General features: G+C 41.5%; 1 protein-coding gene and 1 long non-coding RNA gene across 4 annotated transcripts in view; one reads left to right on the top strand and one right to left on the bottom strand.

Annotated features, from left to right (window-relative positions):
• LOC149471118 (apoptosis-inducing factor 3-like) overlaps window positions 1–9,333 on the top strand; it is a 202,624-nt gene extending 193,291 nt beyond the window's left edge. For all 3 annotated transcript variants that reach the window (XM_089657819.1, XM_089657809.1, XM_089657825.1), the window contains one exon: window positions 9,018–9,333. In XM_089657819.1, coding sequence (XP_089513945.1) covers window positions 9,018–9,051 — 34 coding nt within the window. In that variant the 3' untranslated portion in view covers window positions 9,052–9,333. The remainder of the gene's footprint in view (window positions 1–9,017) is intronic.
• LOC149471116 (uncharacterized) overlaps window positions 1–12,360 on the bottom strand; it is a 103,851-nt gene that overhangs the window by 46,995 nt on the left and 44,496 nt on the right. The gene's annotated exons all lie outside the window — the stretch shown is intronic.

The following is a 12,360-nucleotide window of genomic DNA, read 5'->3' as shown; positions in this document are numbered from 1 at the left end:
CCTGCCTTTTGAGCTGTCCATGCTATTCTCCTTATGTTAGTGACCAATGGCTATTATCTGATTTATATCTCCTGTCCACTGTTCTGTACACACACTGACTGCTCTACTGTCACCCACCCTTGGCTCATATCTAGTTTACATCTCCTGCCTGTTGAATTATACAGACTGTTGTTACTGATCCTTGCTTAGTAACTGGTTTAGGACTCCAAGCCACTTTACATGCTTTCTGTCTTGCTGTTATCCCCTTTCTCCTTGCTTGTTATCCCCTTTCTTTCAGATTGTACATACTGTTGGTCACATGACCAACTATTGCTCGATAGCCAATTTTTAGCCCCTTCTTTTTGAAGTCTACACCCTTGCTACCTTATTAGCAACCCTTATCAATATGTGATTTATACAACCTGCAAAATGTTCAGAATTACTTAACAGGTTATTTAGGGAAGTTCAATAGAATGGATGGTATTTTCAACTGGTTTTCCTGAAAAACAACTTTGCCCTAAAAAGGTTGCATAATCTAAGAAAAGTATTAGCCAGTTTCTAAAGAAAAGTATACTATTTAGTAAGAGTTCCTTAGTATGTGAAAGCAATCTATTTTTTTAATGATGTCAACAGAGTCTACTCTGAGCTTCATCAAAAACAGCTATAGGAATGCACAGATGACCAATAGCTTACTATACATCAGGAAAATGATGGTCTTAACAGAATACTAGACATCTAAAAATGTAAGGTGGCCAATTTAAATGTTGCAACTGAACTTTCCACCTGTTCATGGTTGCCTACTGCAAACGCCAGCCATACCGGTGCAACTTGTCATGCAATTTGATAGTTTCAAATCGCATAAATCGCACCCTATTCTCTGCAATTGAAGTGGTCCTATCGGTGTGATTCCAGCTTCAGCAGAGTCGCACTGACTTTGAAAGTAGTACACGCACTACTTTTTTTGCAAGTTCAGGTGTGACTTGCAAGACATCTGTGCGACTTCACGCACAAATGTCTTGCAAGTCACACCTGAAGTCACACTGACATCCAACTTTGAAATCATGCAACTTCAAGTAATGTCGCACGCTTTCAAAGTCGAATTTGGTGTGACCGAATACTTAAAGGAATGCTTTCTGTAGAGAAACATGCAGTGACTTCAGGCTACTATGACAGCTGTAAATTTAAGTCCGCAATGGGCATACCTATATTTCTTCAGGAATGGCTAACTTTAAAGTATGTGTATAAAGATAATGATTATTGGCATCCTGGATTTGCATTAGCCAGTGTTTACTATGTTGTAACTACAGAGAATAGAGGAAAAAAAAGTGTCATTACTAGAATACATTTATTCAGTAATAATTGAATGGAAACAAGCTAGCCTGCAACCCTGAACTTTACCAACAAGAGAAAAAATTTTGTGGAATAGTCTGCTCAAGCTGTCACGTAATATTAGAACTGCCTATGATGCACATAATCTCAGCACTGACTGACTTGTTTTATGATTAATATTGATCAGCGTGGGAGCAGCTGCAGGTTGTTGACACTGGCAGAGACTCTGAATAAAATCTCCTCAGAGCAGCATCTTTTGTTGTCCATAGGCCTGAAAAAAAACTTCACCATCTTTACTTTGTAAATAAGGACACATTAAGTGAAGAACACATTTTTATCCAAGGGCACATTATTATACATCTTATCTTGTACTAGAATTCATGTATACATAATCAGAGCAGGATCTTCACTGATGTCTCTGCGGTTTACTTATTTTTTTGAAATATCGCATGTTGGGACAGTATTGTATGAACACCATTTTAACCATTATTGCATAAGAAAAATCAGTGGCTGAAGCTGATCCTTAAAGGTGTTGCTGTTAAAGTGTTACTAAACCCACAACCGTAAAATCAGTATACACAGGTGAAACTCGAAAAATTAGAATATCGTGCAAAAGTTCATTTATTTCAGTAATGCAACTTAAAAGGTGAAACTAATATATGAGATAGACTCATTACATGCAAAGCAAGATAGTTCAAGCCATGATTTGTCATAATTGTGATGATTATGGCTTACAGCCAGGGGCGGACTGACAACTCATGGGGCCCCCCGGGCAATAGGGGATCATGGGGCCCCTGTGTCCTCGCCCACAATCAAACCACACCCAAAAAAGCCTATGAAAAGGTACCAAGGGGCATCTCATGGGGCCCCCTACTGACCCCGGCCCTCAGGCAGTGCCCGAGTTCCCAAATGGTCAGTCCGCCCCTGCTTACAGCTCATGAAAACCCCAAATCCACAATCTCAGAAAATTAGAATATTACATGCAATCAATAAAACAAGGATTGTACATAGAACAATATTCAGTACTTGGTTTGGGCCCCTTTTGCAGCAATTACTGCCTCAATGCGGCCTGGCATGGAAACTATCATGCCTGTGGCACTGCTGAGGTGTTATGGAAGACCAGGATGCTTCAATAGCGACCTTCAGCTCTTCTGCATTGTTCGGTCTCATGTCTCTCATCTTTCTCTTGGCAATGCCCCATAGATTCTCTATGGGGTTCAGGTCAGGTGAGTTTACTGTCCAATCAAGCACAGTAATCCCACGGTCATTGAACCAGGTTTTGGTGCTTTTGGCAGTGTAGGGAGGTGCCAAGTCCTGCTGGAAAATGAAGTCAGCATCCCCATAAAGCTTGTCTGCGAAAGGAAGCATGAAGTGCTACAAAATCTCCTGGTAGACGGCTGCGTTGACCCTGGACTTAATAAAGCACAGTGGACTAACACCAGCAGATGACATGGCTCTCCAAATCAACACACACTGTGGAAACGTCACACTGGACTTCAAGCATCTTGCAGTGTGTGCCTCTCCATTCTTCCTCCATACTCTGGGTCCTTGGTTTCCAAATGAGATGCAAAAGTTGTTCTCATCAGAAAAGAGGACTTTGGACCACTGAGCAACAGACCAGGTCTGTTTTTCTTTAGCCCAGGTAAGAGGCTTCTGACGTTGTTTGTTGTTCAGGAGCGGCTTGACAAGAAAGAGGAATACGACATTTGAAGCCCATGTTCAGGATCCGTCTGTGTGTGGTGGCTCTTGATGCACTGACTCCAGCCTCAGTCCACTCCTTTGAAAGTCCCCAACACTTTTGATTGGCCTTGTCCTGACAATCCTCTCTAGGCTGCGGTCATCCCTGCTGCTTGTGCACCTTTTTCTTCCACACTTTTCCCTTCCACATAACTTTCTATTAATGTGCTTTCATACAGCACTTTAGGAACATCCAACTTCTTTTGCAATTACCTTTTGAGGCTTTCCCTCCTTATGGAGGGTGTCAGTGATGGTTTTCTGCACAACTGTCAGGTCAGCAGTCTTTCCCATGACTGTGATTCTAACTGAACCAGACTGAGAGACCATTTAAAGGCTCAGGAACCCTTTGCAGGTGTTATGGCTTAATTAGCTGATTAGAGTGGGACACTTTGAGCCTAGAATATTGCACCTTTTCACAATATTCTAATTTCTGAGATTGTGGATTTGGGGTTTTCATGAGCTGTAAGCCATAATCATCACAATTACGACAAATCACAGCTTGAACTATCTTGCTTTGCATGTAATGAGTCTATCTCATATATTAGTTTCACCTTTTAAGTTGCATTACTGAAATAAATGAAGTTTTGCACGATATTCTAATTTTTCGAGTTTCACCTGTATGTAAGTACAATGAGATGCATGCCACCTAATGCTCTTATAGCTTCAATTTACTATTTGCTGGGAGCATAGCTATTTGCTATACTACCAGAGCTCTAACGCTAGACCTTCCTGATCTGAGCTCCAGCAGCTGCTTTGCCTCCCCTCCCCTCCTCTTGCCCAATCACGAAGAGCTTTGTTTTATGGAACCTATTCACACAATACAAAGCCCTCTGAGAATGGACAGAAGTGGTGGGCAGAGCTGCTTCCAGCACATAGAAAGTGGCTGAATTCCTGGAGTTAAGCTTTAAAGTTAACCTGTCACGCAGTGTTTAATTAAAAGTGAGCATATTGAAAAAAAATCAATAAAATGTCAAATCGATCAGTACATGAAGACATTAAAGGTTAGGTTATATACATACACACCCACTCAATCCCACACAGTGGGGTTGGTTTACTAAAACTGGAGAGTGCAAAATCTGATGTAGCTCTGCATAAAAACCAATCAGCTTCCAGTTTTTTTTATCAAAGCTTAATTGAACAAGCTGAAGTTAGAAGCTGATTGGCTACCATACACAGCTGCACCAGATTTTGCACTCTCCAGTTTTAGGGCCGGTTCACACCATAGAAAATGCAGTTTGGATGCTTTTTTGCATGTGTGTTTTTGATGCATGCCTGTGTATTTTTCCCTTTTTTTTTCTTCATCTTAAATAAGGACATGTGCATTTTTGGTGTGTTTAACTGCGTTCCAGTACAGTTCCGAAAACATTCAGCATGTTCTACTTTTTTTTCTGTAACTGGAACTTACCGCACTGGTGTTAACTATGCCATTGAAAACCATATAATCTACTATCTCATGCATTTTTGATGCAGAAAAAAAACCTGCACTGAACTGTATGTGGTGTGAACTGGCCCTTAGATTCCTACTGAACCAGACTGAGAGACCATTTAAAGGCTCAGGAACCCTTTGCAGGTGTTATGGCTTAATTAGCTGATTAGAGTGGGACACTTTGAGCCTAGAATATTGCACCTTTTCACAATATTCTAATTTTCTGAGATTGTGGATTTGGGGTTTTCATGAGCTGTAAGCCATAATCATCACAATTATGACAAATCACAGCTTGAACTATCTTGCTTTGCATGTAATGAGTCTATCTCATATATTAGTTTCACCTTTTTAAGTTGCATTACTGAAATAAATTAACTTTTGCACGATAGTCTAATTTTTCGAGTTTCACCTGTATATGCAGTAAAGCATGCTTGTTATACTCACTGTGGAACCTAAGGGGTTAATCCTTCGCATTCTGTGAAAAGGCTGTTTGATCCTGTCTTCTCTGATCCTCCCATTCTTCTGCTGTCCTCAATCCATCTACTGATAGCACGGAGCTCTTGAAGTTACTGTGCACATGCTCAGTTTGTGTATTGCTATAAAGTTTTTTTTTTTTTTTTTTTGTTTTTTTTTTTTTGTTTTTTTGGAGGGTACATGTGCTCAGCACAGGGCCAATCAAGGCTGTCTCCAGCCAGAGGGTCAGGGGTTATGCAGCCTCATTGCACAGTTGGAGCACCTCCTACAAGCTTTAGCCAGTGCTCTGCTGAACACTGGTAGAAGTCACAAGACTGCTCTAACTGCTGATGGGAAAAGGTATTTAGCAGTTTATATTTACTAAAATAATTGCATTTTCGTGATCTGTGTACTGTGGGAGACCAGATAAAGTCAATGCAGGGTCCCGGGTTTAGTAACACTTTAAGGTTCCAGGATACATTGTGTAATAGGATTGTTTCCATACCTATAACTACTGTAAAGTTGTTTTTTGTTTTTTTTTTTCCCTGCGTAAGAGACACACAGGTGTTGATTGAAGATAAGCAATATACAAGTGGGTTATAATGCTCACCATCCTACTCCTGGAAATGGGCAGCTTAAGCCACTGGTTCTGAATGATCTTTAGTCAAAAGCTCTTTTTCTCAATTAATGTAAGAGGAAAAGTTGTGTGCTCACCATACATTTTTTTTCTCTGAGTTTGAGAGACACAGCTTTTGAATCCTTTTCACAGAGTTTGAAAGACACCACTTTGGACTGAAGATCAATTAGAACCACTGAGTTAGCTGTTCATTTCCAGGAGTAGGAAGCTAGGCACTATAACCTGTGTGTATGGTTGATCTCAAATTAACAGGTATGTTTCTCATTGGAAAAAAAGCAGGTAGGCTGAAAACTTCCCTCCCCTCTACCTATCCACACTTTTTTTTTTTTTTTTTTTTTATACCTTAGGCCTCTTTAACACGTGTGGACTGCTTGGGTCCATGTTAATTTTTCAGGCAGACCCGATCAGACCATCCATTTCCCTCTATATAGGGGCGTGTGTAAAAGAACCGTTTACAACCACCTGCATCTGATCAGATCCTCTGAAAACAGACAGAAGGGGATCCATTCACCATCCTGCAAGTGGATCAGATGACTGTTGGATATAAAAGGACAGGCGGTCTGTTTACATCCGACTGTCCGTATAGGAAAGCGGGCTGTGTCCATGTCCTCTGCATAACTGAAGAGCACATGGACCTGCTCAGTGGAGATCAGCAGAGAGATCCCCTGCTGAGCAGGTAGACACTGAAAGGGGACCTTAGACCAGTGTTTCCCAGCCATTTTTCAGTCAAAGACCCCTTGATTATGCACAATCTCGGGATAGACCAACCTGATGCCTTGTTCACACGGGCGTACTTAAGCATACACCTGAGGGCCCACACAGGGGTGCACAGGTGTCCCATTCATGTCTGTTGAGATGTGGGTGTGTGTCTCCAAACTCACACTGTCTGCATTCATGATATGCACCCACACAGATGGCAAATTGGAAGCAGTGGCTGTGTCCCAATGGACTTGAATGGAACTGCCTGCACGGGACATCCCCATGTGGGCAAACACAGCCCTTGCATGGGTGTATGCTTAAGTACACTTGTGTGAATGAGGCCTAAACTGTAGTTTGTGATGCAGAGTTGCCTTGCACCTGTACAGTATTCAAATGGGTGAGCAGCTTGAAGTCGTAAGGGGGGGGGGGGGGGGGCAGGGAGCATTATGTAGTGACAGGGCAGTGATTAGCATGTAGTAGGGCATTCAGTGAGCATACAAACTTTTCATGCATGGCTGGAGATGGAAGACTTGCAGGGCTGCTATCTCTAGTCCCCATTTTCAGCTGCTGCACAGGATGTGGCCATTCCCCTGGCCATCATCACATGGATGACCAAGGAAAAGCTGTTGAGAGCCAGGGCAGCTGGGCCCCATCTGCATAATGGGGGAAATCCATCCTGAGCTACGAGAAGAGATCCAAAGGCAACCCAACTGCCCACCCCCACTGTCTCTGACCTGTGCCTCCCTCAGTGGCTTTGGAGGCAGGTTAGGGGAAGTCAAGGACTCCCAACTTGCTCCTCAGCAACCGATGATTCTATTGGTTGGTAGAACACAGCTCTGCACAGGGTCATACTTGTGCTTGTATTGGCACCTAGGACAGTCTGTAAAATAAGGCAGGGTTTGATCCAGCTACCTGATTAATCTGCCTTTATTAGTACAATTTTTAGTATTTTGCCTTGGCACACTGGTTGAGAAAGGCTGCCTTAGACCTGTCAGTTTTTTTTTTATATAGCTGTATGTGTCTGTTCTGGAGATTCATCCTACTAGTCTTGCTTACATTGGCTGTTTACAATCTGACTCAGTCCTCCAATTTCCCAAGAACAGAAAACTAAGGGGACAATTCCCAATGTGGTATCTTATTGCATCCCAGTATGCGGTAATTACTGCTCAGCGGTTTTCAAAAAGTTTGTTGGCATTCACTAAATACCGCATGAGTTATTTTATGAACTCATGCAGTATTTTAGTAGTGAAAATGTGGTAAAGTAATGCCTAGCGGTAGCCAGCGTAATGAAGAGTAGTAAATATTGCTTTGTTAAGGCGTGGACAGCCACCACTGTCCTTAACCAGTAACTGTCATGAATCAGGGACCGGGGGGGCATGCTGGGTCAATGATGTCATAAGGAGGAGTCATCTGGTGATGTCATTGTGTGATCCCACCCCTTAGTTCAGTGGTTCTTAACCTTGTTGGAGGTACTGAACCCCACCAGTTTCATATGCGCATTCACCGAACCCTTCTTAATTGGAAAGATAAAATATGATTTTTAAAATTCAAAACATAGGTATATATTTAGGTATATATTTATACATAGGTGCACAAAATGAACAAAACCGTTAAGAACAAAACCATTAAAACATGATTTTCACACAAAAACAAAAACATAATGAATATTTACTGCACGAATCATATGAGTCGGGTGTGGGTCTTCACCTCCGCCGAACCCGCGAGACTGACTCACTGAACCCCTGGGGTTCGATTGAACCCAGGTTAAGAACCACTGCCTTAGTTATTTAAGAGCAAAGCACTCATAATTACTCTGTAATTTGAATGTATTGGTGGTGCAATACCACCAAATGGAACTTTTTGTAAATGCTAACCAACTTTTCATTAAAATAAAAAGCACAGAAAAAACACAATTGTAACAGCCATTTTTTATTCACTTGCAACATTCCTCTGAATGTATGTATCAGCTGGAGTAGGAAAGAAGGAGAATACTACAGTGGCAGTTGAGTGACTGCTCTTGAGTATGCCATGGTTACCGACCTCACATGGTGACACCGAATAGCAGTCTCATGCTCAACAACTTCTGGAGGTCAACACAAGGGAATAAATCACATGCATAAAATACAATAAATTCACATGTAATTTTATGGGAAGAGTGTTTTTTAAGTAGTCTTGTGACAGAATCTCTTTAAAGATAACTGTTTTATAGCTTTGCTAATCTTGAAGAGCAGACTCTGCTCCATAGTAGGGCCACATTGAAATGCAATTACCAGCCGTCTTCCTTGGATGCCAAATGAGCATTCACAATGTTAAGTGAACCTGCCCATCCTAGAAAAAGGCCAATAGACAGCAGGTTCGAAGCTGGGTCTCCAAGGGCACTGCAGATGCTCTTGGAGACCCAGCTTCCAACCTGCTGCTAGTCATTGTAAGGCCTTCTATTTATTTAAAAAAAAAATAAAAAATTATGTTCCTGTCAACCAATCTTTCATTTTTCTTTTGCAGTAAGGGAGAACAAGTGGCTGGTATGTAGTGAGAACAGCTGCCATTAAGGCGCATTGTACCTTGCTATACTACATTACAGCTATAATATTCAATTATTTTTGTAAGATGTAGCCAGGCTGTAATAGTCCAATAATGAGGAGCGCAGACCACAGAGAATAGTCCTGATATCATAATGTATATGTAAATACACCATAAGCATAATTTATTTACATTAAATCCTCTGGAAATGCTCACAGGTTATTTTTTTTTCTGCAGGGATAATAATTGTATTGAATTGATAAGCATCTAAATGGAAGGCCTGAGAGCTCAGCTGTACTGAATCTTCATGAGTCATCAGATCAACACATACTCTGAAGCATGAAGTACCTGCCAGTCAGACTGCCTTATCGGAATGGTGGCCACAGTCCCCAGTACAAGAAGAGCTGTGGAAGGTCCTGCAGAATCAATGTAATCTATGTGGAGGATGTTCTCACTTTTCACCCTGTGAAAGCAAATATATTAACCAACCTATCAAAGAAACATGATGCTTTTATAAGCTCTTTGTAACAATAAATAGTACGTGCAAGGCTAATCATTCTTCATATACAGAAGAGCAAACTGTCAGAATCTTTAATAGAGTGAGTTGTTTAGAACAGGTTTTTCAAGAGAGAAGATAATTTGCACTCTGAAAGTGACTTAGAAGTGACAGTTGTCATATTAGGAGACATGCAGGCTGAAGCTGGCCATACACAAAGGTTTTAGAGAATTTTATAGCATGGAGGAATCTCCTGCTACTGCATTCAGACAACCAACACCTGTAGCTGTCTGAATACTTGAAAAGTGGCTGCAGCTGATTGGCTAGTTACCATTTGCCTGACCTTTTCCACCCATTGCTCAACTGAAGTTTGTTGAGCCAAGTGGTGTTCCTGTGAATCCAACAAAATTCAAGCTGAGTATAGCCAAGCTATACAAAGGAGAAGTTCACCTTTCATAACATGTTAAACCCATATTCAAGGTGTAACATGTAATGAATGCACTGACCTCCACTTTGACAGCTAGCAGGGGATCTTCTCCCCCCTCGCTGTCAAATTTAAAAAAAAAACATGGCCGCATCACTCATTCACTGTGTTCTGTGGATGAGAAACTACAAGTCACAACAGTCTTAGTGACTGTCGGCTTGTAATTCTCAATGAACTACCATGGTGCTGTACAACACCATGGTAGTTCACTGATTCTCCCTGTCAGTATATATATAGATATACTGACAGATCTGCAGCCCTGCATGACGCCAGCAATCTGCTGGTGCAATGCTTCAGAGGCTCCTGCAACAAAAAATAATGAATGCACTTTTTTTTTTTTTAACCTGGGGAAAAAATGTATTTTTTTTTTGTATAAAGGTGAATTTATCATTTAAGTATAGATTTGGGGGGGCATCCACTCTCAGACAAGATGGTTAATTGAACCGCTCTACCTCCACAAATAATGGCAGCTAATGGCCTCTGGTTTACATTTGCAAATTACATTTATTTTTTTATTATTTATACACCCATATCATGTGGTGTCTTGATCGTATAGAAAGAAAGGGATCCTGCACACCACACAATGGCTGTAACAGGTACAATGTTTTTTTATTTTAAACCCTTAAGCTGGCCACACATATGGTTAGTTTTTGTCTGTTCAGCCAAGGTTGAGGGTGAGGTAGATGGAGGGAATCCACGTACTGGTGCAGCTGCTGACCAATGGAAAATTCTCCAACATGTCCCTTCAAAAAAATTTGCTTAAACAAACAAGCAGCAAAGTCTACACACTGGTCATTTCAGACTAATTCATACTCTGGTCTATCTCCCAATGTGTATCCTCCAGACCACAGTACTGCTCAGCAAACAAGGTAACTCCAAAAAAAAAATTTTCCCAAAACAACCTAATCCCCCCCCCCCCCCCCCCCAAAAGCATTGCAAACATGAAGTATATCACGTGGTTGCCATGTGCAACAATGGTTTCATCTCTGTCACTTTGAATAAGGCCTGCTGTGAGTCAAACCATAAAAATCTGCTGGAAACCTAGCGAACAGAATCATCTAGGGGATTAATGCTTTTTTCCAGGTCACAATGTTATGGCGTTAAACATAGGCACTTTGCTTTCAAGGATTTCATGCCACTGCAACCCTCTAGCTAGAAAGCAGATCTCCAATTTATTTTCAGTAAGGTTCACAAGAAATGCTTACAGCCATAGCACATTTTTTTCACTATAGTGTTTGCAGATTAGGTACTCACAAATATGATTTATACCTCCAACTCCAAGAACACATCAGTTCCTGCTTACACTAGATGTTACCACTCTTTATATTGCATTCCTGACAATATAGAATTATAGGACACTTGTACAGGTGTTCAGTGGCAGCTCTTTTCTTTGAGTGCAACATACTAGTAAGAAGAAAAAAAAAAAAGCCTAACCTCAAGCTCCTCTACTTTCCCTTATTTCTTATTATAATGAACAAACTTTTTTATATACTTTTCTTACTTATTATTATACAGGATTTATATAGCGCCAACAGTTTGCTCTGTGCTTTACAATATAACAGGAGACAATACAGTTCAATACAAGAGGGATTTAAGGGCCCTGCTCCTTGGAGCTTTCAATCTAGGAGGGAAGGGCGAGTGGTACAAAAGGTAACTGTGGGGGATGGACTGGGTGGAAGAGTAGAAGATTCCAGTATTAGCTGAGGGCAGGATAGGCTTCCCTGAAGAGATAGGTTTTCAGAGATCGCCTAAAAGTGAGCAGAGTAGGCAATATGATAAATTGGGGTACAGAGTTCCAGAGGATGGGGTAAGTTCTGGAGAAGTCCTGGAGACTAGCATGGGAGAAGGAGACAAGGGAGCTAGAGAGTAGGAGGTCTTGCGAGGAGCGGAGAGTATGGTTTGGGTGATATTTAGAGACAAGATCGATTATGTAATTTGAGGCAGAGTTATAAATGGCTTTATACATTGTTAGTGTTTTGAATTTTATCCATTGGGCAATAGGAAGCCAGTGGAGGGATTGGCAGAGAGGGATGGCAGATACAAAACAGTTAGTAAGGTGGATAAGTCTGGCAGCAGCATTCATGATAGACTGAAGAGGGGATAGCCTGCGATGAGATAGGCCAATGAGGAGGGAGTTAAAATAGTCAAGGCAAGATATAACAAGGGAGTGAATAAGTTGCTTAGTGGTTTCAGGTTAGGAATGGGCAAATCTTGGAGATATTACGGAGGTGAAGTCTACAAGATTTGGACAGTGATTGGATTTGGGGCTGAAAGGACAGATGGGAGTCTAGGATTACACCTAGTACCCTGGCATGAGGGGAGGGAATGATGATTGATTGTGTTATTGATCTTGATGGAGAAGTCAGGGGAGGGGGCACGGGCTGGGGGGAATACTAAGAGCTCAGTTTTGGAAAGATTGAGTTTGAGGAAGTGGAGTGACATCCATGCCGATATGTCACTTAGTAGGTTAGTGATGCGAGAGGAGACTGAAGGGGTGAGGTGAGGGGTAGAAAGATAGAGATGGTACTTAAAGCCATGGGAGTTTATCAAGTGACCAAGGGAGGAGGTGTAGATGGAGAAGAGAAGGGGTCCAAGGACAG

This window comes from Staurois parvus, unplaced genomic scaffold (assembly GCF_062004578.1).
Source record: "Staurois parvus isolate SC_StPar_1 unplaced genomic scaffold, SC_StPar_1.0 ptg000029l, whole genome shotgun sequence".
Lineage (NCBI taxonomy): Eukaryota > Metazoa > Chordata > Amphibia > Anura > Ranidae > Staurois > Staurois parvus.
Note: the sequence above shows the minus strand (reverse complement) of the source record. Positions and strands in the feature narration are given on the sequence as shown.